Source organism: Protopterus annectens, chromosome 10.part0 (genome assembly GCF_019279795.1).
Source record: "Protopterus annectens isolate FY-2018-M chromosome 10.part0, PAN1.0, whole genome shotgun sequence".
Lineage (NCBI taxonomy): Eukaryota > Metazoa > Chordata > Ceratodontiformes > Protopteridae > Protopterus > Protopterus annectens.
In genome coordinates this window covers 1,019,390,897-1,019,418,585 of record NC_056744.1, presented here as the reverse complement: position 1 = coordinate 1,019,418,585, position 27,689 = coordinate 1,019,390,897, and the positions used below count along the sequence as shown (strand labels likewise).

The 27,689-nt window shown below is 42.0% G+C and overlaps 1 protein-coding gene across 1 annotated transcript in view; it reads left to right on the top strand.

Annotated features, from left to right (window-relative positions):
• Positions 1–27,689, top strand: part of MSH4 (mutS homolog 4) — a 1,456,061-nt gene that overhangs the window by 1,188,799 nt on the left and 239,573 nt on the right. Inside the window, exon 9 of the mRNA XM_044086833.1 lies at positions 9,591–9,719. Within this exon, the coding sequence (XP_043942768.1) occupies positions 9,591–9,719 (129 nt within the window). The remainder of the gene's footprint in view (positions 1–9,590; positions 9,720–27,689) is intronic.

The following is a 27,689-nucleotide window of genomic DNA, read 5'->3' as shown; positions in this document are numbered from 1 at the left end:
ATGTACCTCACAAGACACTTCCAACAGCTGGAAAGACCACAAAAGCACCTCACCAAGAGGATTACTGGCCTCAAACATATGTCCTATATAACCAGACTGAAAAAAACTACTGCTGTACACAGTGACATATCGCTTACTCAGAGGTGATCTCTGCCTGAGTTACAAAGCCATGTCCAACTCAGAATTGATGGACATGCTCCACCTAAATAATTCCAAGTCACTGCGAGCCATGCGCACTAGTGAGCTACACCTCGCCACAACAATAAATAGAACATGCTGGAGGGATAGATTCCTGTCACAGAGACTCCCAATGCCTTGGAACAAAATTCTTAACTACAGTAGGAAGAGCCCCTCACTAACACTCGAGAGAAGCCTTGAAGAGTGGATGGGTAACAGAAAATACACCCCTGGGATAACTTCATTGGCTCTGCTTGACAAAGGCTCAGTTAATTCATCGATGTGGCGGCGAAAGCAAACATACTCTTGCTAGGCTTAAAAATGTCCTCGTGCAGATAGCCTAGTACCTACCTATGAAACGATGGAAATAGCAGCAAGCTTATAGTCCTTTTCCATTAGTCCAAAGGCTTGAACTTATTTTCAGAGGAGTAGTATCATGAAAGTTAAGTTTATTAATGCATCCATAACAGGCTACATAAATTAAGTGGATAAGCATGTCAATACCATATTCCATCAATTTAGCAGAAAATCTCAAAACTCAGAGGCACTTACTTGATGTCTCCTCTAGTAGCATTTTTGACTCTCAATTAGACTTGGAAGCTTCCCCTGTCTGAACTGGTAGGACTGGGGTTCACTGATATGGGGACAACTTCTTCCTAAAGAAACTTTTTGAAGTACTTCGTTTAATATAATACTTTCAGAAAAATGATTTGGACCAAGCAAAGCATGCCAGATGTGTTAAGAGTTGTATGTCATTTTAAGGAATCACTACCTGGGTATAGGGCTTAAGATAAAGGAGTCATCTGCCAAAGAGATGAGCCAGTCTGTATAAGAACCTGAAGGGCCAAGATACTATCTTTTCCTGCTCTAGATACCGCTTGACTACAGTAGAACATTTATGGTTGGAAATCATTACAATGATTATTTCTCTCCCTAAAGAGGATTCAAAAAATATTCCCCAGAGTCTACCCCAGACTACTAGAAATATCAATGATTTGCAGTTAGGATGCAAATACGTGTATTTTAAGACTGCAAAGTCTTTCAGAGTTTTAACATACTCTACAGCAAAACTTCAATATGCTGGGAAGGACTTTCTTCTCGTTACTTACTTTTTATTCCACATAAAGAGAAGACAACATGATATTAAGGTTGCCCTATGACAAATATTATGGACTACAGCCGAAACAGTCATTGCATGTAAATGAAAATCACTGAAGCCACCTTTGTCAAAATGCTATGCTATTATAGACAAGTTATATCTTTTTTTTTTAAATCATTGGGACATGCTTGGGGGGTGTAATTGAAAGTGAGACAGTGGCATTTGGCCAAGTCACAGTGAAGACTGGATAATACGTCCCCATGACGCAGAAGATGCTCTAGCTGAGATTCGAACTAGGCTACTAGTAATATTAGTCGATGTTAAGACAATGCTAAATCAAGACACCAATTTAATATCATCTCCTTGGTTAATATAACATAGTCTCGACACCATTATCAGGACATTCCATAGGAACTCCCCACATTCGTAAATGTATGTTCCCATATTCTGTTCTCATTTCCTTTACATCTCCAACATTTGTTTTCTCTGCATGAGGAAAAATACTTTTTGGCTTGAGGATGAGGCTTTCATATACTGGCAAAACCTTTTCCACCCTTATATTACCTTTTTTAGGCAATGGCAGTTTTCAAAGGCTTTTCACTTAACAAAACCCAACAACATAAAGGTATTGCTGCTTAATGAGTCTCAATAAAAAACTTCACTCAATACAGGCGCTGTTTACCCTGATGTGCATCAATATATGCAGTGTCATAGAGACCTGGTTCAAGACTCTACAGAATAACCAATCAGTGCAGGGTTTCGACAACTACTATACATTTGAGTCCACAGCACTAGATGAAGGTACTAAAGGTGGCAACATCTTTATATTTGTAAAACAAAACTTCATCTCCAGGCTTGTTAGAACTAGATAATGACCTGGAACTCCTCCATGTCCACCTTACCATTAACCAAGGCCCTTATCACATCTCAGCTAACAGTAGGACTACCTCTATGTCCCCACTGGCATACAATTACCTGGCTTCAACCACCCCTCTATCAAATGGGAGACTTGTACACCCCCTAACATGTACGCCTAGAGATTTCTGGACTTCAGAAATACAAACTCCCTGGGCCAGATAGTCCACTCCCCAACTAGGGGGCACAAAATCCCACAAATGGTCCTTACCGATATGGTGCACCTTTATTCCCCACCAGTTATAAGTTTCTCCCTCACCAAACTGAACCAAAAATTAGTCATGTTCACCATAAGACTGAAGCCAGAAGCATTCTCGAACACCTTGGTTTTCAAAGATTATGCAAAGGCTAATCTATGAAAGCTGAATGATGACCTGACTAAATTCAACATCCCCCTCCAAGCTGATCCGCTCACTGGATATATGGAATACCTTACTGCTGAATTCTATGCACATGTGCATAGCTGCGTAGATGCATTTGTCCCCCTCTGCAGCAAATACAATGCCAAATTAAAAAACATGGAGGAACACAAATATAAACAGGGTCTACAATAAAAGAAAAAAATCTGGTATTGCATATTATCGCAACCAGATTGCAAACGTCCCATAATTGGTAAAGTTTTTGTGAAACTATCTTTACCTGAAAAGGGTTGTGTAAACTCTTTATTAACATTTTGTCACATTGCTTATGACATTGGAAGAGGAGTAACAGTAAAATTCCTCTTTGTGGCTACCATCTGTCCCTGACCTAAGTTAATGGAAAATGCAATAAAGATGCCTGGTGCTTCTGACTCCTGTGTAGAAAGACATGTTTACTTCTTACATGTTTCTAAATGTTTACTCTACACCTTAGAACCTAAACTTTTTACAACAAAAGAAGCATGCTGAAAAGTGAATAAATAAAATTTATAATACACCTGATAACTGCTATTTACTTCATGCATACTGTAAGCAATGCAGAATACATTCAGTGAATAGAAGACCAAGGAGAAATGTCACAAATTACATATCACAGTATGTCAAAACAATTGTGAAAAACTGAATGCCACTGTGTAGTAATAAGGAGCCAGAGTACATGCATTACACATCGCTTACTAAAAAGACTGTAACACATGGCAAAAAAGTCGGCAAACCAACATATTGTAATGAGTAAGCAGCAAAGCAAGACTTTGAATTCTATACATCTTACAGAGTCCAGTCAAAGGCTTTAATAGCCTTGCCATTGCAATGCTAAAATACTGTGAGGTGTAAAGCACACAATCAAAGCAACACTCAGTTACATGAGCAAACATCACATGAAGTTGCCATACATTAACAAACGCTTAACGAAGCTGAGACTGATTAACAGAGTCTGAGGTAGCAGTGCGGTGTATTTCATGTTACACTGACTTACACTGGCAAAGTATGTCCTCGATAAAAACATTAGTCCATTATTAGTCTTTGAGTTATACACAATGTGACAGACTAATAATTACTACTTTACACAACCCTTTCAATGTTAAAATCAAAATTTTCGTCCATACATGACTACTTTTGCCAGGTTGGAAATCTGATTGCTTTAATACATAAGTACCAAAAATCTCATTGCACACAGTAAAAAATATAACCATCAAGATGTCAAAAAACATTCTTGCCAAATTTAACAAGGTACTCTGATCCCTGATCAAATCAACCAAAGCTAGACATGAGGTAAAACAACCACCCACACAAAACACAACCGTAAAAACCTCAGAAACAATGCCCAGCATTACACAGAGAAAATAGCAAATGAGATCTTAGCTTAGACCCTGAGAACACAGCCAATCTACTAGTGGATACATTTAGCTTAAACTTTACCTCCTCCCTTCCCCTACACTCCCATAGAACATACCTAATCTACATCACCCCTGACTATCCCAAGAAAAAGTCCTCACAGCACTCTGCAAGAACAAGAACACTGCTTCTGCGGCGATGGGTAATATACATGGGTTGCCTACTGACCAACCTGAAACAAGACTTGACAAACCCTCTATAGAGGCTGTTTAATATCGGCCTCCAAACAGGCTTTGTGCTGGACGAATGAAGGCCCACAACATTCATCTCCTTGCACAAAGATGGGGCATCAATGAACCTATACGTGTGACCGGCCTCATCTGGAAGGCTACGGAGAGGATCATTATGTAATTAATAAATAAGGACACAGGTAACCTAGAAACTCTTGCCCCAAGCCAGTTTGATTTTGTCAAGTGGAGATCCCACTCTTGGGTATTGTTGATAAACTGCCCCAGCCAAATGTTAATCCGTATGTAACTCACTGGATAACCAATTGGCTCAAAAACAGAATCCAAGAAATCATGATAGGCAGCTCTACCACCTCAAAAAAAAAACCTTGTCAGTACTGATATACCCCAAGGGTTCAGTTTTTGGACCACACTTCTTTCATATTTAGTTCCAAGTTTAAAGATGACTGAAAACTTGGTGCCATCAAACTCTCCAGAGGACACCAAGATTCTTCAAGAGGGCCTCTCCCAACAAATAGCTGGTGCCATAACCATGGGCTAAAACTACATGTACAACAGTCTCCTTTGGCAAGCATGATGTCCCTGTAGCTATCATATTGACAACACACCCCTGAAAATTGATTTGGTAGTTACAGACCCAGGAATCTATGTGGACAATAAACTGTCCATTGATCACCATGTGTCCACAATTATAAGACAGTCCTTTTTCACTATGCAACTTATTAGTAAGGGTATGGTGTTTATGTCCAGGGATGTGATCATCCCAATCTACTTGGCACTTACTAGGCTGATCAGTGAATATGATGCCCCCATTCAAAATTTACCTGTCCAAACACTTAAAAAAAATTGAATGACCACAACATTTTTCTTACCAACAAAATCAAAAACTGCACTGTCTGTCTCAAAGCCCTGTCCCCCTTCTCAGTATTATACAGGCTACAGAAAGGCCAACTCTGTTTTGCATCCCGAGCCTCAACAGTCCCTAATCACATCCTTAAGTCCAACGGTAGAATAAACACCTGCTCAAAAGATCTAAATCCCTTCTGAAACATAAAATAGAACATGTTGGTGGGATAGCTATGAACAACAGAGAATTCCTCTTCTTTGGAATCATCTTCCTCTCCACATAAAACAAAGTACTTCCCTTACTCAGTTTAAATGTAATCTAGATAAATGGATGGGAAACAACAAATTCACTCCTGGTTTAGCACCTCTGCCCATTATGGACAGTGTAAGATTTAAATGTTCTACTCAGGTCTGGGTTATTCATACTTAAATTACAAGGGCTAAAAACTTCTAGGGAATGCATGGCTAGGTCTGTACAGATGTTCACATATCAGTATCCTAGTAAATATCTATGGACTTATGAAAAAAAAAAGCTCTGAAGTCTATTTGGAATATAAAAATACCAGTGGAATCATTTCCGTGTAACTATCCATTACTACTACTTTTTTTTTCTCTCCTTTTTCTACCGGAAAAAAAACTTTCCTGCAAGCTGGCCTGTACTCCTCGACAAGGGTTTTCATCCATGCAGCAGACAGGGGTTTCAGCTTACTCTGTTTCCCAACCAGCAACTGAGATAAGTGGAATTGACAATGCTGGGCCTTCTGACCCATGTGTGATTCCACACAAACATGAAACCCTGTCTAGAGCAAGCATATTGCCTGGCTAATGCCTGTCCTTAGCCATATGAGTTGTGCTGCTGGCCATCCTCTCTACCAGTGTCAGGTTCTCAGCATACCTGACCATCTAACGTTCCCCACTCCTAATACGCAAAACCCTAGCATGAGCTACTTACTATTAATCCCCTGACCATCTTCAGCACTGCAGAGTTGTAAACTGATCAAGGGTCATCTGGATCAAAGTCAGAGCTTTATCCCAATAGACCACTACTCCCAGTGAAGAGAACCAGAAGTGACATAACCAGTAAAACAGATAGTATGCAAGACACATCTACATTCTTAACGCAGCCAGACTAAAGTAATACGAGTACTGCATGAATCCCTGTTTTGTGCACAACGCTACACAATTCCGAATTAAAAAAAAAAAACTACTGCCTTAAAAAGTCATTCTAAAAGCTTAGGCTGAAAGTACAATACAATGTCATACTTGTTTTAAAGACAACGACTGCCATGCAATGCTGTTTGCCATTCAATGCAGGATTTTTTTTTAATGCAAGCCTGAGCTAAAAGCAGGAACTGTAATTAGTTTATAAAGTGACGATTTTCTACATGGTCTGAAATCTTAACGGCATGTTCTTCTTTCAAAACTGATAAAATAATTTAGAAAACAATAATCTAAGTAAGCTTGCTGAGATGCATTTTCGACCCCAGTTTATCAGCTTCAAATATGACAAGAACTCAATTAAATATTTTTGAATGCAATTTGTCAGCAGTTTGTTAATTAGAATCAATCCACAGGTTTAATCAAGGTTTACTAACAACTGAAACACTGTAGAAAAGGAAGGTGTACTTGAACAGTTTCTGCAGGAAATCATTCTGAATGCAAGGCTCCTTTAAACCACTAATACGGAAAACAAATAGCAGACAAAATGAGAAAGGGGGCAAAAAAAGCATGGTTAAGAAGTCTACAGGGATTCTTTTCGACTCTAACCACTTACCGCATACATCACTGCATGAATGACTTCAAGCAATGGACTGCCGTATGTTATGCAGATCTGTCCACCTCAAAGCTACTGTAGTCTGGACAACCATAATGTACAACAGTTTTCCCCACACCCAACGTCTGCTCCACCCCTCAAAAAGAAAAAAAAAGTAAAGAAAAAATCGAATCGAGCAGGAATCTCTTATTTCCAGCCCACCAAATGCAAAGCCCTTCAGACACATCGATTCTGCTCACATGTAAACATGTTAAAAAGATATTAAAAAAACCCTTGAAGTCCTCAGAAATGGGCTCATTTTGTAATTAACAGCAACCGGTTCAGAAGTTTTACATTTCCAAATGTGTAATGCCTGAAAACCACTTTAGAGGAACCCGTATTAAAGGACAAGCATGGGGCTTCCAGAAACCCTCCTGACATGCAACATACTTATCGCACAAAAGTGGAATGAAAAAAACAAAATTTAATCGCCTTTTTTACTCTGTACCATTAGAACAAAGACTAAAAATATAAAAATAAAAAACAAACCAGTTTTTAATTAGCATTTACAAAGTATGAGTTTAACTGCAGCAGATGGAGAAAATGGTCTTGCTATTTAAGTATTTATTCTCATTGTCCACTTAAAAGGAATGCTGAAGGGTTTACAAATGTAGCTTATCTGTACTACAACTACTCGCGCCATTGAGGACCACGTGGTTTCAGTGTACTGCAACTATAAAAAGTTCGGAAACCTACTAACAAAGACTACTTAGTGAAACCCTTACTAAATTTAACTATTACATAAAACTAAATACATAAATTTAACCAATACATACACAACATTTAACATCTCCCTACCTTCCGACCCGACGATTTCACAAACAAAACCGAACAGAGCACAACAATAACCAGCCAAAGTAATAAAACATTATCTAAACAGCGAAAGCAAAATTACACAAACACTTACCTGAATTATTCCAACGATGGAGAAAAACACTTGTTGATTGTCCTTGACACGAAATGGAGCCGGCACGATTCGCTTGAATGTAAAAGAAGTTCCACACAGCATGCTAATCCCTTTTATTAAGAAAATAGTGGGCTGGCCAAGGCAGAGATGACATCACAATGTGGGTGGATCACAGGGGCTTCAGTACAACATGCTAATAAGGCGGTGTTTTCGTCACTTTGGGGGAGGAAATGTCCTGGGATGAGCTATGGCAGATGTGACATCATGATTTCTGAGCCGGAAAGAGGTTTTTCAGTTGTTTTCTAAAACGGAAACTAATATAGTACGGAGGGTTAGGAAGGTAAGCTGTAAAACTGTTTCGATGATTTTATTTCAAAGCTGCAGTTATTATTGTTTTTGGCCTGTAGCACATAAGGGGGACTTAAGGAAACAGCAGATAGAGCTAGTGGATTTGATATCTCGTTGTTTTCCTTTAAATGGATAACAGATTATATCTCCTATGTTTTTTCCTTGAGAGGCATAACTTTACCAAGACAACCAAAGGCACTTTCAAGCAGATCAGTGTCAACATCGACTACTTTTTGGGCCAGAGCATCCATTGATGTTATTTATGGAGATGCCACCTGGTCTAATTCCCATGCTTTTATTGCTCATTACAAGTTGGACATCACCAGAAACAGAACTGCTTTTGGTTCCGCTGTTCTTCGTAACATCTTTCCATGAAGGCCACCCAAGGTTACCGTAGCTGGTTATCCTGTCCCATATGTTGAGGAATGAATGAAAATTATTACATCAGATAAAGAAGTTATGTACTCACAATAACATTCCATCTATGTTGTCCCATTTTCAATCTTCCTCATCTCCCCCCCTCCTTCCCCCTGTCCATGTGTTGAGAAGAGACCTAACAGAATTATTGATAGGAACCATAGTTCCTGTTTGAGCTCCTGGTCTTTCAGATATCACCTTTTCTGCCATAACATTGTTATCACATTTCTGGTAATAATACATATAATAGCAGCAAGCACAGTTGGAGGTATTGCAGTGGTCAGGGGCATTATGGGTAAGGGGGAGCTCGAGAATCGGACCCTAGAATCTATAAAAGATGGCTGAGTTGGATCCAAGGGTTGGATCTGAACCCATATGATGAGGAAGAATGAAAATGGATAACACAGATGGAACATTATAGTGAGGATAACCTCTTTGTATATTGGCTGGATGTGGGACTATCCTTGGCAGGAGATCCTTAAGTTATGAATACTGCAACAGTGAAGAGGAGGACATCTGCTGTTATAATAAGATTTTACATAACTGTACTTTCTCTTATGGAAAGGCTCAGCTGTTTTTCTATGCTACATGAATGGTCCCTCAGCTTGGATCTTGTTCTGTTGCTTGTGAAACCTTGCTGCAGCCTCTTTTGCATCCCCCTTGTAATACAAATGCAGCCATCACTTTTTCCTCATTCCTCCATTGGAAGAACCCCCCAGGGATGCAATTATGCACTACCACTCCCATCCTTCTGCCCTCTGCTTAGGGGCTCACTGGATGATGTCCTTCTTTTGCTTTTTTGTTGCCTACTTTTCTACTTTTTTTTTTTCCTGAGATGACAGCTTGTGGGCTTCTGAGATCTGGAAAACACTGAGGATCATGGGTAAAGATAAGTGACTAAGGTAGCCTGGGAAAGATTTATGAGCTGGGCTGACTGTAACTGCCAGTATTAGTCCTAGAGGTGATGGAGATGAAACCGCCAGTATAGATCTGTCTTTACAGTAAGTTTTTAACTTTCTTTTCTTGATGACTGCAGAACACTAATCTGTTTATTTATTTTTTTTTTAAGATAACATACATAATTCAGAATGCTAATGAAAGATCTTTGATAGTAATTGATGAACTTGGCAGAGGAACCAGTGCAGAGGAAGGTGTTGGCATTTGCCATGCAATCTGTGAATATTTGCTTAATCTGAAGGTATTGTATATTGTTTTCTTTGGATGGTCTGTTGGCATTTCTGTGTTTTATATCAAATATGCAAGCATCGTAATATCTTAATATATTTGCTGCACTGTTTTCCTTGTTTTGTTGTGAATGGCATATAAATGCTGCCATGGTTTAAACTGTCATCAGTCCAATGCTAATAATCATCCCTCGTCCCACCCAAAATATCTTCCTGTCCTTTATTTCCAGGATATCTCATTCTAAGACATTATCCCTTTACTGGAACAAATATAGCTGCAAAGTATCCCATGTATAGACAGCCTTCATCCATAGTTCATGTACTACTGTCATGACTTCACTGTTGCACCCTTGAAATACATTTCTAATTTTTATCTTACTGCCACCACAATGCCTAATATATGGAAATCTGCCCTAGTAAAACCACTACCCAAACTATATCTTAGCAAATTATAGGTCATCATTTATGTCACAAAAATCCCACAACTCTTATCTAGACCTGTTGGAGGCACTCTCCATCCAACCAAACACTTTACTCATGGAGACTTTAACTACCCCTCTATAGACCAGGCAACATAAACTACCTCCAAATTGCAGGAAAGTTTCCTGAACTTTAGTAACACAAATGCCCATGCTCATTTAGTGCACACTTCAAACAGAGGTTCAAACATACTGGGCCTCATTCTTATCAGTATAGGAGAGAGCTGCACACTCCTCACCCCCATGTCACTTCCTCACTGGTGAGGTCAGATCACAAAGCTGACTTGTTTGAAATAAAAATCAACTTGGAAAACCCAGTAAAACCTGTTACAGTTATTACAGTTAGGAACTATCCTAAAGCAAACTACATCCTAACAAATGACAGTTTGTCAAAATTCAGTGCCCTGCCTAACCCAGAGTTCACAACAGCCTATGCAGAATTATTCACAGAAATGCTTTACAAACATGTAAATGGCTGCACAGAGGCTGCTTATACCTACTAGAAGTAAGCACAAAACAACCCCCAAAAACAAACCACACTGGTGGAATCCTAATCTTAACAGAGAATAATAACAATAAGAAAAAGTTGTGGCCAAAGTCTGAAAAGAGCAACTCTCATAATGGCAAGAGCTCACTAATTAAACTAAACAGGAAACTAAGAGGACTAATTAAATCCAACAAGACCAGTTATGAGGTCAATGTAACCTCTCAGGCTAAAGACAACCGCAAGGCCCTCTACAGCTGTGTCTGGATCCTCAAAGTTAACATGCAACAGTGTGCAGAACTGCTAGTAAAATGATACCACCTTCACTGAGCAGAGTGGCATAGTGAATCTGCTGAATATCAAATTCAGCTCAAACTTCACCCACCACTGTCTCCCTGCCACCCCTCATGAAATCTCTTCTAGCATAACCCTCCAACTCTCAGTAGGGAGCAGGTCACAGAGGCACTCATTAAGGCTAAAAACACATAGGTTCATTGTGGCCTGACAGTATCCAAGGTTGCCTCCTAAATTGCCTGAAAAATGACCTATCAGGACCACTTGAGTCACTTTTCAACTACAGCTTCAAAACAGACTATGTATCATGTTAGATGGCAGAGGTTATCCCCCTTCACAAGGGTGGACCATCACCCGACCCTGGAAACTCCAGACCCGTTAGTTTAACTAGTCTAATATGCAAAGCCATGGAACAAATTATTGTGGAAATGATGAACAAAGACATGGGCAGTCTACAGACACTGGACCTTTCCCAGTTTATTTTATGAAAAGGAAGGTCATGCCTACTTAGACTCGTAGACTTCTTTGAGAAGTTAACCTTGGCAATGGATGAAGGGAAAACAGTGCATACTGCCTACCTAGACCTGGTAAGGCATTCAGTACAATATCAATACAATACATCACTCAAGTATTGTTGACAAACTCAGCAAACTAGGCATAAATCCCTACATAATGTGCTGGATTGCCAGCTGGCTCACAGATAGGACCCAAGAAGTCAGGAATGTTAAGACCACCTCCACCAAGAGGCAGGTCATCAGCAGAGTACAGCAAAGGTCCATGCTGGGCCCACCTCTGTTTAGCATCTAATTCTTGGAGGTCAAGGCTAATGTCAATGGCCTTTGGCTCATGACTGCATATGACTGCAATTGGGAAATTTCCCCCATGGCACTAACATCCTGCAAGAGGGTCTAACTCAGACAAATGTCTGGTGCCAAAGTAATAGATTTAAGCTCAATGCAAAGATGTGTATTAATATTGCCTTTTGGGAAAATGTCCTCCCAGGCAAATTAATCCATTGTTAAGACACCTCTAAGAGTTGACCCAGTAATTGGAGATTTTTGACATGTATAGACAGTAATCTGGACTTTGACCAACATGTAGCCAAGGTAGTAAGAAAATCATTCTGTCATCCAACTTATAAGTAAGTGTATACCATCCAGGTCCAAGGAAGCTATAGTACTACTCTACTTGGTCTTTATCAGACCCATCATTGAGTACAATGCCCCTTTTGGTATGTAACTAACCAGCCATTTGCAACAGCTGGAATACCCACAGAGGTTTCTCATCAGGAGAATCCAGGGTATTAACACATTGTCCTATATGGTTCACCTTAAAGCCCTGCCTGTATACTCAGTCTCCTACAGGTTGTTGAGAGGCAATCTGTGCTTGGCATATGAGACATCCTAAGATCCAGACCTGATAAAGCTTTTGCACATCTGGAACAAGCTGTCCATCCATGGGAAGCAGAGTTCCCCCCATCCCTGTTTAAGTGCAACTTGGATCAATGGATAGGTAAATGGAAATTCACCTCTTGCCTGGCTCCTATGTCTCTGAAGGACAGAGACAGTAAATCACCCCCTATATAAATCAAATTTGTGGGTCACATTTGGGTTGAATGGCTAGGCATATAAGGGTCCTAGTGGCCATTAGTCTGTATATACCTGTGAACCTATGAATATCCACAAAACAAGCAGCACCAGAAGCAAATACTAGATCCAGGGATCTGAACTTTGTGTGTAACATAGATAGAACATGCAGGTGAGACAGATGTGTCTCAAAGGATCACCATGCTCCAGAATAGGCTCCCCATCCATGTGAAGCCAAGTCCATCCTTAACCCTATTGAAATATAACCTTGACCATTGGATGGGAAATGGGAATTTCATCCCTCAGGCTGGCCCCCTTATCTCTTTTAGAGAGAGGATGACAATAAACATTCCCTAACTAACATTGGATGGGTAGTCATAAATTCATCCCTGGATTGGCCCCCATGTCCCTTATAGAAAGAAGCCGATAGTAACTAACTGACATACCGCCATGTACCTTTTTAGCAACCTCCTAACTAACATACCTCTCCTATCTAACATTCCCCTCCCAATTAAGATGCACATGTTATAAGAGGACACAGTTGGGTTGGGTTGTGATGGGTTTTGCAGCTAGACTTATAAAGGCTCTGGTGTTCATGTATACCTATAAACCAAACAAAAACAACCCACTCTTCAATCACACTATCAGCCCAGTTCCATCCTATCAAAAGCTTTGTAAAATCTTGGAGAAAATTGTCTACCTTCAACTCACAGATTATATTACTAAATACCACCTTATCGTACAAAAAACACATGGCTTTTGGTCAAGGGGAGCATGGCCACAATAGTCTGGTCTCTGATTGATGAAATTTTCATGTCAGTGGACAAAGGCATGATCTGAAGTTGTTAATCTTCTTCCTATTCATTTCTGATGGCTTCGGTTCCGAACCCTCGGAACCAAGTTGGCCTTATACCAAGCTTGCATGCACCAAAAACTCTCAAGCTAAGCTGCTACCCACAATGCCCCTCACTCAATTACCTCAGATCTTGTTTGCCACAAAGCCATATAGCAGCGTTTCACCAAGCTCTCTAGCTAAGTGACATATTATTTTAAAATTTTATCAGTATTTGTGAGTTCTTTCTGTCAGTTTATTATCTTTTCTCTAATTTCGCACTCAGCTGTACCCACAGGTATTTCTTTCGAACCATTGTTGGTATTGATCCCTTTACCCTTGTGGTATTCCCATTACCATTGCTGGTATTTCCTCTCTCTCTAGAACTTCCTTCTACTTCAGCCTCTGTGTGTGTTTCTTCTGTTATGTCTGAAAAGAAGGGAACTACGGGGTTTAAATACTGCTCTTCTTGCAGTGGTAAACTCCCGAATAGTGATTTACATGAAGAATGTGTGTATTGTTTGGGGATTCCGCACTTATTGGCGAAACCTCCTTGTGACATTTGTGCCAGCTTCAGTCAGCGGACGCTGAATGAAAGACAAAATAAGTTAATCCTTAAGGGCCTGCTTCCTTCGCCTTTTTTGGAAGCTATTTCTGTGTCGGGGGTCTCGTCCCCTCCTTCTGTGGACAAGAAACGTCCTCGTTCAGATCCCTCTTCACCGGTAGGTGATAGGGGCAAAAGTCATAAGCACAAGGCCCACATGACTTCTACTGAGCACCGTATCGCCTCCTTGGTTCCGACCACCTTAGCTCTGAGTTTGGCTCCAGTGCTTCATACCGAGGTCGCCTCATCGGTGCCTGTTCTGGCTCTGATGACTACAGCACCAACTACAGCTTTGGTTCTGACCAGTTTGCCTGTCTCTACCTTGGCACCGACATCACCCATCTCCGTTCCGACGTCGGTTCTGACAACAGCTTCGGAGCCGCAATTGACTTCCACCCCAGCTGTGACCTCGACTCCGAGCCCATTCTCGACTCTGATTGTTCCCCTGCTGCCAGTTTCCAAACTGGAATTGTCTGTGACATTTTTCAATACACCACAGATCCAGTACTCCCCGTCTGTGGATCCATTTGCTGGACAAGCCTTCAACTCCTTTTTGGATCGGCCTGATTCCCCCTCAGGGGCATCAGTAAGGTCCACCATGGGCCTATCAGAATTGGATGTGGTGCGCCTCTTTGATCAGCTGCTGACCGCCAGGAGAATTACAAATTTTCCTAGAGCCCATCCCACTCTGGGCTTTGGGTCTATTACCCCAGTGACCCCTACCTATTCTCCTCCCTTGGATCCCTCGGTTCCGAGGCTCATATTTCTGACATCTGCAAGAGGACCCCTTACCTCTGCACCTACAACGACTGTGTCAGAGGCTCCGAGACCCCTTTGGGTGTCGGTTCTGTCAGAACCCACCCTTCCTCAATCTCATGCTTGGGGGGTGGAACCTTCAGTTCTGGCCACAGTTCCAGTTGTGTTGCCAGTTCTGTCTTTGGGTCCATGGGTGACTCCTGCCCCAGTTTTGCTTGAGGCTCCATGCCCAGGAGCGGGCTGCATGGAACAGGGTGTGACTCTGGTTCCGAAATTGTCTTCTTCAGTTCTGGGTTCCCATTCCTCTTCAGGCAGACCTGCTTTCTAGGTGATGGAGAGGGGTGCTTGCTTTGAGCAACCCTCCTATGTCAGACCTTCCACCTGTTCCCTCTGAGCTGCAGCTATCAAAGGCCACCTCCCAGAACTCTGAGAGTGCAAGGCCAAGGAAACCCCTGTTCAGGGTGTTTCCCTTTCTGAGTCTTCTTCGGATGCTCCCACCAAAGAACCCCCTCAGAAATGGGCATGTAAGAGGAAAGACATGGACTCCCCAGAGTAGTCCCTCATGGAAGATACGAACTATGATGATGTGGAAGGATCCCCATGGTCACCCCCCGATGATGTCTCATTTGGAGACATCCGGGAAATCTTGAAGCAGAAGGGTGACTGGAAGCCCTCCAATCCTTCCTTGGAGGAATCCATATTCCTGCAAGCCTTCCGCTCTCGTCCCTCTACTTCTTGGGTGATCACCCCTGCCGATGAGTTTGTCAAGCTCATCGTGCAGCGGGCATAGAAGAATCCCAACTCCGTTGAGGCTATCCCCAGGAGATCAGACAAGTTACTCTCCCCTCCAGAGGATCAACCCCATTGGTCTAGAGGTTTGCTAGTAGATGCTATGGTGGTGGCGACGGCCATGAAAAAAGACCTTATGGAGGAAAGTCCTGCTGTCCATCCGCCCAGCAGGGAGTCCTGGGCGGTGGACAGGTTAGGGAAGCGAGCTTTTGCATCAGCAACCTTTGCTGTCAGGTCTATGAACTTTTTAGCACATTTTACTAGGCTCCAGAGCAATCTCATCACCGAGATATCTGGAACCCTCAATGGTCAAGTTTCGGATGGGGCACGTGATAAAGTTGCTTCCCAACTTGCCACCCTAGAGTCAATTTCCAATTCGTCCATGAGGTTGCTATCCCACACAACTGAAGGAGTGGCTAGAGCTGCAGATGCAGGCATAGTTATGAGATGCCACACCTGGATGCACATTTGTGACCTTGCGGACTCCTTCATCTTCCTTTTTAAACCCCCCTATCGAATCATCAGCTTTGTTCAGTGCTAAGGTCAAGGATACATTAGCCAGGTGCGAGCAGGATGGGAAGACCTTGTCTGCTGTGGGTCTACGTTTTTCCAAACCTCAGCGCTCCTTCTCCAGGACCCAGAGGAGTGGAAAATGTGGCACGAGAAGTCTCAAGGTCTTTTCCATGAGGCACGTGGTGAGGACTCCCCCAGAGGTAGAGGGGGTTCCAATAATGGAAGATGCCCCTTTCAGGGCAGAGAGGGTCCCCGGAATCAGGACTCCAGAGATTCTTTCTCTGGAAGACCTTCTGATGTACTACTTGATTGCTTTCCTCTGGAAGCAGTCGGGGCGCATTTCTCTCTGCACCAAGCTGCCTGGCTCTCTATTACAAATGATCAGTGGGTGCAGAGAATTTCCAGAGGCTATCACATCCCCCTAATCTCTTATCCAAGACCTCCAAAATCCCTTCCCGATGTTCCACCCAGTCAAAGGGAAGAGGCAGCTTCCAAAATAGGAAAGATATGTCAAAAACGAGTCATCCAACAGGCCCCCCAGACCAGTGCGGATCAAGGTTCTACTCAAGATTCTTTTTAGTGCCAAAGAAGACCAGGGACTGGAGTCCCATTTTGGATCTCAGCCAGCTAAACAAATCAGTGATTCAGACCAAGTTCCACATGGTCACGATTCAATCCATCCTCCCCTTTCTGCGAGAGGGTGTGTGGTTGTGCTCGTTAGACCTCCGGGATGCGTATTACCACATCAAAATGGACAAGTGCTCCAGGAGTCTCTTTCGCTTCCGTCTGGGAGACAGTCACTACCAATTCAGAGCCCTGCCATTCGGTCTCTTGATGGCCCCCAGAGTGTTCACGAAATGTCTAGCAGTGGTCACAGCTCATCTGAGATTTCAGGGATTCCAGATGTTTCTGTATTTAGACGATTGGCTCCTCTCTGCCCCCACCAAGCGCCTTCTGGTCAGGGCCCTCTGCTACACTCTAGTACTAGCAGAGTCGCTGGGCATCACCATCCACTGAGAAAAATCCAACCATCAGCCCTCACAGCATTTGGAATTTATAGGGGCAGTATTCAACATTCAGTCAAGTCTGGTCTCTCTTCCCCCTCACAGGCTTCAGAGATTAAGGGCACAAGTTCAAGTGATACTCTGTCGAAGAAAAGTGGCTGCAAGGAAAGTTCTTCAGGCTCTGGTGTCTATGGCGGCAGCCATCCCTATTGTTCCCCTAGCCAGATTACACATGAGACTGCTACAATGGCTTCTTCTATCCCAATGGATATCCAATCTTCATCCCCTGAGCTCACAGATTCTCATCACCAACACCTGCAAACAAGATATCCTCTGGTGGATGAGTACAGATGAAAATTGTTGGTGTTGCCCCTTCCAGGCTTCCCAACCCAGTGCCACAGTGACCACGGATGCTTCCCTGATAGGGTGGGAGGGCCACTTCCAGGGAATGTCAGTCCAAGGCACATGGTTCAGCAGATAGGTCAATTTGCATATCAATGTCCTGGAGTTAAGTGCGGTGCTATTGGCTTTGCAAGCATTCCATCTTCTCCTTCCATCAGGAACGATTGCTATCCAGTCGGACATGTCCATTGTCTGGTACATAAACAAACAGGGAGGGACCAAATCCTACCCCCATGTCATGAAGCCATAAGAATCTGGCATTAGGCAATAGCTTCCAATCGCTTTCTGATCACAACGTATATCCCGGGAAGCTCCAACGTGATTGTGGACAGGCTGAGCAGATGCATCCTTCATCCTCATGAGTGGTCTGTCAATCCGAGTGTGATGGCAGAAATCTTCAGCCATTGGGGCCAGCCATGCTGCGATCTTTTCACCTCCCCCTCAAACACAAAATGCAGTAGCTACTTTGCCATCTCCCCCTCACGGGGAGTCACTGAGAGACACTTTGACTCATGATTGGCCCACGGGTCTCCTTTATGCTTATCCTCTGATTCCTCTGATCCCCCTTTTTTAAGGAAAGCTATTTGGTTGAGAAGCAAAGTGATCCTCATTGCCCCGCTCTGGCCTCGTCAAGTGTGGTTTCCCTTCCTCCGACCTCATCTGTTACAACCTCCTTGGCTCCTAGACACTCATCAGGACCTCATATCTCACCCATAAGGGCTGACTCCACCGAATCTATCCACTCTCAAGCTGACGACTTGGTTTCTCCACTTCCATTAGTTGCCAGGCAGGAAACCCTATCCTCATCTGTCCATGATATTATCTTGGCCTCCCATAAACCATCCACCAGAAGACTTTACAGGGACAAATGGAAAAGATCCTCTGTCTGGTCACATAATCGGAAGCTAGATCCATTTTCAGCTCCTGTAGCTACTATTCTTCATTACCTTGCTGAGTTGTTCGATGATCGTACATCAGCTTCCTCCATTCAAGTCCATTTAGCTGCTATTTCCAACTTCCATAATGGTTCAGATGGAGTCCTGCTTATTTCCACCTGACTTTGCAAGACCTTCCTCAAGGGGAATTTTCCGCAGCAGACCTCCTATCAGGCAGCAGGTGGAGGCATGGAATCTCTCCCGGGTTCTCCAGTCTCTCTCTCTGCCCCCTTTTGAGCCTGCTGCGACATGTGATCTAAAATTCCTGTCATGGAAATCCTTGTTTCTGGTGGCGGTCACTTCAGCCAGATGAATTTCTGAGTTGCAAGCCTTATGTATCAAAAGCCCTTATCTGATCTTCCATAAGGACAGAGTATCACTTCATACTAATCCATCCTTTCTCCCCAAGGTGGTTTCCGACTTTTCTATTAACCAGTCCATTGAGCTCCCTGTATTCTTTCCAAATTATTCAAACAAGGGAGAATACTGCCTGCATTCATTAGATGTTCATGGACAACTATATTTCTACCTGGACAGAACTAAGTCCTTTCGCAAGTCGGACCAACTTTTCATTTCCTTTTCTGGTCCTAGAATGGGGTGTGCAGTATCTAAAGTTACTTTGTCAAAATGGTTCAGGGATTGCATTAGCTTCTCATATTCACTTACAAATGAATCTAAGCCTGATCAAATCAAAGCTCACTCAACTAGGGCTATCACAGCATCAGTTGCCTTCTGCTCTAGGGCCTCCATGGATGACATCTGTGCAACAGCCATTTGGTCTAAACCCCATACCTTCATCAAGCATTACAAATTGGATCTGATCTCCAGGGGAAGAGCGGCCTTTGTCTCAATGATTCTCAGGAATGTTCTTCCATAAGGGCCACCCAGGTTCTCCAAGTAGCTTGGGATTGTGTCCCATCAGTGATGAATAGGAAGAAGATTTACAACTTCAGATAAAGAAGTTATGTCTTACCATAACATTTCATCTGAGTTGTTGATCTTCTTCTAGTCATCACACCCTCCCACCGACCCCCACCAAAGGCTCTTGGCGGATCTTCTGGGTCTTTGTGGTGTTTCAGGGTTTCTGCGCAGAGATAGCCTCTGACTTTCTGTTTCTTCTATATGTTGCATGCAAACTCGATCTGAGGTAACTGAGTGAGGGGCATTGTGGGTAGCAGCTTAGCTCAAGAGTTTTTGGTGCACACAAGCTTGGTATAAGGCCGACTCGGTTCCGAGGGCTTGGAACCGAACCCATCAGTGATGACTGGAAGAAGATCAACAACTCAGATGAAATGTTATGGTAAGACATAACTTCTTTTTCTCTAGTACCATTTTTATAGACTTTACCAGGGCATTTGATTTGCCAGTCAGTCTTATAATATGCCTTTCAGAACTAGGTATTAGCCCTGATGCCATTCCTTGGTTCCAAAGTTGTTTGAGTAACTGCCATTTCTGAGTGAACTACAACTACTGGACTTCTGTCTCCTCCCCAGTAATTAAAGGTGTACCACAAAAATCTGTTCTTGCTCCCTTCTGTTCTCAATATACATCAGTGATCTTCCACTTGATCTTCCTTATTTTTCTCTTCTCTTATATTCAGATGACATGGTCCTCTTCTGCTCCAACCAACCACTTCTTAAGTACCTTACAGCAAGATCTACAATCTAACTTCATACTAAATACATGCAAAAATGAAATATGATTTTTTGGTACTAAACAAAAACTCAGCAGATCAATGAAAATTCTAACAATCTATTATCACACTAACCATCGCTTAAAGCAAGACTCCTCTTTCATATATCTTGGTCTCTGGTTATACCCCTCACTCAACTTCACCTGCATGTTGATAATACATGTAAAAAATTAATCTACTTTTCTGGGCATAAAAAATATCCCCTTTTCTCTTGGACTCCACCAAATTTAGCAATAGGGAAAGGAATCGTACTCCCTCAACTCAAATTTGGTCTTCCTCTTAAGATCAGTAACCTCTACTAAAATCTCCACCACTGTTCAAACACTGAAATGCAAAACAGATTAATTACACATGAGAGAATGAACACCACTGTATAACACTAAAAATGCTAAACTGATCCCCATTTAACCAAGGAGTAGATCTACTTCTGGTACCACAACTCCCTCCTTTAACCTGAAAACTAATAAGATATACCCCCACAAATAATGTAAGAAACGTCAGTAACTCAGGCCCTAAAAATACATATTCCACACTCCAAGCTACATATTTCTGACCATGCATTCTCATTTCTTTGACCAAAACTGTGGGGGTCCCTCCCACCTGAAATAAAATACTCATTCTCTTATTCCAAGTACCGTTCTCTACTAAAATCACTTGTAGTTAATCAAACAGAATGCTCCTGTTACTCCTTAGATTGCATCACTTAAAGTGTTTTTGTCATGTTATAAAACAAGTAACAGATCTTTGGAGTTCATTATAACCACCTTACCATGTAAAATACCAAATTATACATTTTTTATAGAAAAGTGTGTTGTTTTTGCATGTTATTTTGTTGGTGAGGATGGCCCTCTGAAGGATCTTGTTCTGTTGTAAGATAAACATCATTTCATCTTCAGTTCAAATGGTAGCTCACACTTGCCCTAACAAATGGATATTACAATCGACTCTTCAGAATCAGTGATGTCAGGCTTTGCAACCTGTGGATCAAAGATACAGAATATCAAGGGCTTGAAACATGAGTTTATGCTGGTGGACAGACCCACAAAATCTTTCAGCAGGAATACAATTGTCAGACCACACCCAAATAGTACTATGACTATGGATGAGTTAATTGTGGGATAGGGGCACTATCAAAACAGGATAGTCCAGAGTATGTGGACTCCACAAAAGGCCCTACGACACATCAGTGTTCTCAGATTGAAGGCAGTCCTCCTAGAATTGCAGACATTTCTGGACTTGCTACCTTGGGAGCAGTATCCATACTATCGGACAACATGGCACTAGTATGGTACATTAACAAGCATGCAACAACTTGTTCCTATGCCTTGTGTAGAGAAGCAAACAAAAAGTGGGAATGGGCCATGTTGATGCAACTCTTTCTTATACCAACACACATACCAGGTTCATCCAACAAAATAGCAGACAAATTGAACAGACAAATTCTTCTGCCTTGCGAATAGTATGTGAACTAACCTCTTAACTTTGGCCTTCATCATTTTTTGGAGATGGGGATGACCCTGTTGTGATCTTCTTATTTCACCTTACAACACCAAATGTCCACACATGTTTTCACTATAGTCCCTCAGACAAGACCCCCCCCCAGCAAAGATGCATTCTTCCATGACTGGCTACAGTTTCCTGTATGCCTTTCTTCCTCTTCCATTAATTCCCAGACTCCTTCAGAAAGACACAAAATGCAAGGCATGACTCATTCTTATAGCTCTGTTCTGGCCTCACCGGGTTTTATTTCCCCCTTCCTGAGATCTTTTCTCAAGAAGATTCCTCCTTTTCTTCTCCAAAGCCCATGTCTGCTGACATACTCATCTGATCAGCCTTACCCAGACATACACTCCCTTCATCAAACTACATGGTTTCTCCATTTCAATTAGTGGCTAGGAACCACTTGTTCCCACCAGATGTTAGTGAACTTCTCAAAAACCCTCAGCATGACAGATTTATAAAGATAATTGTAAAACGTTTTCTGTCAAGGTGCAAATGAATAACATAATACCAACATCAGCTTCACTGGCATCTGTTCTGACCTTTCTGATGGGGCTTTTCAACAAAGGGACCAGTTATTAATCAATAAAAGTCCATTTGGCAGCTATTTCTTCCTTTCATGATGATTTTCAATGCACTTTCCTAGCTTCCCACAAAACGTGGAAGGCTTTTATTAAGGGAATGTTTCACTCTAGATTCCCTTTGGTAAACATGGCTTTCATGGGATCTTAATTTCATCCTGGAAAGATTAACCAAACCATCATATGAACCATCAGAGTCTGTTCGTCTCAGATTCTTGTCTTGGAAAACTGTACTACTTTTGCCAATTAATTTTGCAAGCAGGATTTCAGAGCCTCATGCTCTTTTTTCACAATATCCATATATTTTCTTTTCATCCTTACGGAGTAGCACTTCAAACAAATCTAACTTTTATGCATAAGGGAGCTATGCAGAGTAACTTGAATCAGTTGATAATATTTACTGGTCTTTGCCCCAAAATATTCCAGTAGAGACAAAAACCTTCGCTGCCTGGATGTGCACAGACAAATGTGATTCTATCTAGTCTACACTAAAAGCTTTAGGAAAGACGCAAATTCTTTGTCAACTTTTCCTCTGCCAGGAAAATTTGCAAGATTTCAAAAACTACCTTATCAAAGTGGCTGTCAGATTGTGTATCATATTGGTATTCCTCTGCAGGTTGACTGTTGGCTATATGACGGAAAGTGCACTAGGTAAGGACAGAGACCATATCTAATGCCTTTCTATGTTATTTACCAGTGGAGGATATAACAGTGACTGCTACTTGATCATCTTTGCACATGGAAGGGCCCTCTCCAGGGCAAAGTCCTCCTTTAGAGCAGCCATTCTGAAATACTTGGCTTAGACTACCATGAGGCAGCAGGGGGTTCTGTTCTGTAGTTCTAGTGTCCAGACAGACCCCAGAAATGCTTAAATTATGTATTTACCAGGACATTATATTTCTCTAGTCTCTGGCATGACATTGGAACAACCCTCCCAACGTTTCTCCTCTGAATTTTCAGTCTAAGAGACTTGTAATAAAGCAGTCCTTCACCTTCCTTTTCACATATTGAGTATTTTCAAGTTATTCCTTGTGTAACAGAATATTTATGGAATGTGGTTGATCTGGAGAGTTTATGTACAGCAGGACTTATGTGTAGGATAGAAGCTCAAGCTTTTGAGGAGTCCTTTGCTGGGTAAAAGGCATTATAGGCGACCAGTTACAGTGGTGTCAATGTCCAGTGATTCCAATGCTTTGACAGAGACAAAAGAAATCTAATGTTACGGTCTGCATGTTTCATTTTACAAGGGCCTTTTTAAGCCTAGTCATGCATCCCAAATCTCTGACAAATTCGAATACCCTTGATAAGTGTCAGCAAGGGGTTGGGAGGTGAAACATTTGCAAGCATGGACCTGGGAGATTAACCATTTATAGGCTGCCTGCATATATTAGAGACATAGGTGCCAAACCATGGATGAATTTCCTGTTCCCCATCCAATTGTCCAAGTTACACTTGGGTTGGGTTAAGGAAGAACTGTGCTTCACGTGGATGGGGAGCCTGTTCCAGAGAAGGGATAGTCTGTGGGATATATACCTGTCTCTCCAGCAGGTCCTATTTATATCACAGGCAAAGTTTTAAGTCTTTAGAATGGGTAATTCTAGTACTTTTTTTTTTTTTTGCAGATATGCAGGAGGTACATCATAGTAGGGTCTGACAATACCTTGTATTCCAGGCATAGATCTCCCCTTAGCAGCCTGTAGGCGACAGAATAGAAGGATAGGGCTTTGAGGAGGTCTGCCTAGGACATGTTACTTATGCCCTGTATTCTTTTAGTGAAGAACCCCTGGACATTCCAGTTGTTGGATATGTCTGGTTAGGTATTACCAAATGAATGCCAGATACAGTAGAACAATGACTTCCTTGGACCTAGATGCCATACCTTTGTTTATAAGTTGCACAACATAGAATGATTTCCTCACTACTGAAGACACGTGATGGTCAAAGGCTAAATTACTATGTATGGATGTCCCCAAGTCCCTGACTACTGGATCAGCTCTTAGGGTTGTGTTGTGAATATCATAGTAATGAGGGATGGATGACTTCTCGAAGGATACTATTATGCATTTCTTGACATTTCACTTCACTCTCTTTACCAATCAACTCCAATCTGCCACACCTAAAGCCTCTATAGTTCAATACACAGACGACACCACTAAAATATGTGCAGCCCCCACACTTGATCTCCTCCTCTCCCAAACACAAGAGTGCTTCTCACTAGCCAAAACTTGGTTCACCAACCAACAGCTCATTCTTAACCCAACCAAAACAAAATTGCTCCTCTTTACCTCTCAAAGATACTTTCCCCTCACAGACAACTGTACTATCACCTCCAACAACAATACTGCTATTACCCCAACCACTCACACCAAGCTGCTAGGCATTGAAATAGATAACTACCTTAGATTTGATCTACACATTGCCCAAACTATAAAGAAAGTTCACAAAAAACTTGGACTGCTCTATTGTAATAAACACTCTCTCTCAAATCATGCCAAAACAACAATAGCCAGGACACAGCAATTATCTTCCTTACTCTTCTCCTCCCCTGCGCTCATTAACCTTCGTAAAACTGATCTAAACAAACTTGAATCCTGCTATAATAAGATAGCTAGATTTGCTACAGACACATCCTATAGAACACATCACTGTGAGTCTCTCAACAAGCTTAACTGGCTAGAATTCCCACTATTACTTCAAATAAATCAACTGTCACTATCACACAAAATATTATACCACCCAGACAAAATCCCAGCTCTTCAACATCGAATTCATCCTCACACCACAAGAACCTTGAGATCTAGCACCCTAAATCGCCTACAGGTAACCACATTTAATAATGAGGCAGTAAAATCTGTCTACAGCCACTCTGTCTCTAAACTCTGGAACTCCCTTCCTACCATCTTAACATCCAATAATTCCAGCACTCAGTTTAAGAAACTCCTTAAAATTCACTTCATGAATAACAGGCTATGCTCCTGCCTTATCCCTGGATAATACTCTAGAGTATAGCTAATCTCCCAGTCTCACATTAGCAATTACTAGTTTTCTCAGCCTATCTACAGTCCTACAATGACTCTATGAAATGAAATGTTTACTCTTAAGCTATGATAGCAGTACTAACTGCTCTTCCAACTTGTCTACTAGCTACTGTAAGAATTCTATGTACAGCTTGTCATATTTGTTCAGTGTTATATAATGTCTTACCTTGTACTGTCATATTTACTCAGAGTGTATGCAATATTCTCTTTTAGTCACAATGTTAGTCTGCTTGTAATTGATCGTTAGATCTAAATCTTTAAGATGTTAAGAATGCATGTAATTGGAGCTTTTCTCCCCGGGCCTCTGCTGAAAATGGACCCGTATACAGTTGGACTCTCCCAGTTAACAAATGTAAAATAAATAAATAAATATAGTTTTAGTCCATGGCTCTGGCACAAGTTGTTTGTCTGTGTCAGTCCTTCCTGGAAAATAGATGTGTCAGTGGGCAATAACAGCTCCTAATTTGCAATCATCTGTAAACTTAGTAAGCCTGAGGCCAGTGACATTGGCCTTGACTTCAGAGAAGTAAATACCAAAAAGGACCAGTCCCAGGACCAATCCCTGAAGGACTGCACTTGTGGCTGGCCTCTTTGTAGAAGTGGACTCCCCAGTTCTAACTTCCTGGGTCCTGTCTGTGAGCCAGCTGGCTATCCACTAGGTGACATAAGGGTTTGTGCCTAACCTCTTAAGTTTGCCAACAATGCCCAAGTGAGGATTGTGCCAAATGCCTTGGCCAGGTCAAAGTAGGCAGTGTGAACCATTTTGCCCTCATCCATTGCTTTGGTGACGTTCTCAAAGATGCCCACCAAATTGACTAGGAATGACCTGCCCTTGATGAAACCAAACTGGGTTGGTTGCAGTGTCTGGAGGTTTCCTATGGAATTATTAATCATTTCCATGCTAATTCATTCCGTGGCATTGTATATGAGACTAGTGAGACTTATGGGTCTATAGTTTCCAGGGTTTGTAGATGGTCCACCTTTGTGTAGCAGGATGACTGTTGCTGTTCTCCATTCATGAGGCACAATGCCTAATTGGAGACTACAGTTAAATAGCAATTCCAGATGACCTGATAGATCATCTTTCATGATATTTAAAAGCCACCCTGGGATATTGTCTGGGCCCATTGATGCAGTGTTCTTGGCTTTAGAGAGAGCATTAAGGACCTGCTCCCTAGTGAAAGCAGAGGGAGTTACATTTGATGATATTTCTTGAGGGTAGGGTGATTGGGAGAGAGGGGTAACGTTGGAGCTGAACTGGTCGGCCAGTAGGCTTGCTATGTCTTCTGGCTCAGTATAGGTGGCTCCATTTACTATGAGCTCTGCACACAATTGTGTATTGCCTTTGAGGTTGTGGACATAATTAAAGAATGCCTTGTGGTTGTCCTTAGCCTAGGAGGCCAAATGTACTTCAAATGTGGCTTTAGTAGACTTTATTTGTCCTCAACTCTGAGTTGTTTGTTAGTTTGATGAGACTCCTTTTATCCTGCTGGGTGCTGCACCTCCTAATTTTTGCCACAATTTTCTTCCTTTTGTTATACAGCCTATTGATTTTATGATTTCAGCAGGTTTGCTTGTTTTTGAGTTAGTTCTGTACTTCTTCCTGGGGGTTACTGCAGCCTATGAGCAGCTATTAACATGCCTGTATAGGGCTTCAGTGAACAGTTCTGCATAGGCAGCCGTGTTCTCAAGGATTATGGGGGCTTGAAATTTTACCAGGTTATCACTTAATAGTAGGAAGTTAGTCTTTGAGAAATTCCTGAATATTTAAGGGTTAGCTGGGGTTCCAGGTTTTATTTTTACTTCAGAGGAGACCATTTTGTGATCTGACCTTACCAGAGAAGACATTACACTAGGGGGTGTGCTGTACTGTCCCACATTAGTGAGGACCAGATTCAGTATGGTTGCATTGCTTGTAGGTGTATTGACAATCTGGTCCAGGAAGTTTGTGTTTACATAATCCAGGAATCTCTGTGCCTGTACTTTTGGTGTCATATATGATTCTCATTTAACAGTCGGGTAATTAAAGTCACCCATGAATATGGTATTGGGTTGGATGGTGAGTGCTGCCAATAAGTTTAAATACATGGTATGGGTTTCCTGGGTCATAGAGGGAGACTTATATCTTGCAAAGATGAGGTATTTGACTTTGCCAATGGTTATTTGAACACTGAAAAGCTCAAGTCAAATAGTCCTGCTTGACCAGCCTTGAGGTATATTTATTTCTGATGTAAACTGAGACACTTCCACCTTTAGTCTCTGTCTGTGTAGCAGCTGGTCTAAATGTGTGGAAGGCATTGCATTATAAGCTTGCACTGTCTGTGCGGTCTCTGCAGCTTTAAACCATGTCTCCATGACCACACAGACATCAGCATTGTCTAGGGTGAAGAGAGCTTCTAGGGAGTGGAGTTTTTTGTTTAGACTCCTAGCATTGAGCAGTAACACCTTTAGATTTTCTTGGTTTTGATTTGCTATGTCAGAAGTACTTTCAGTT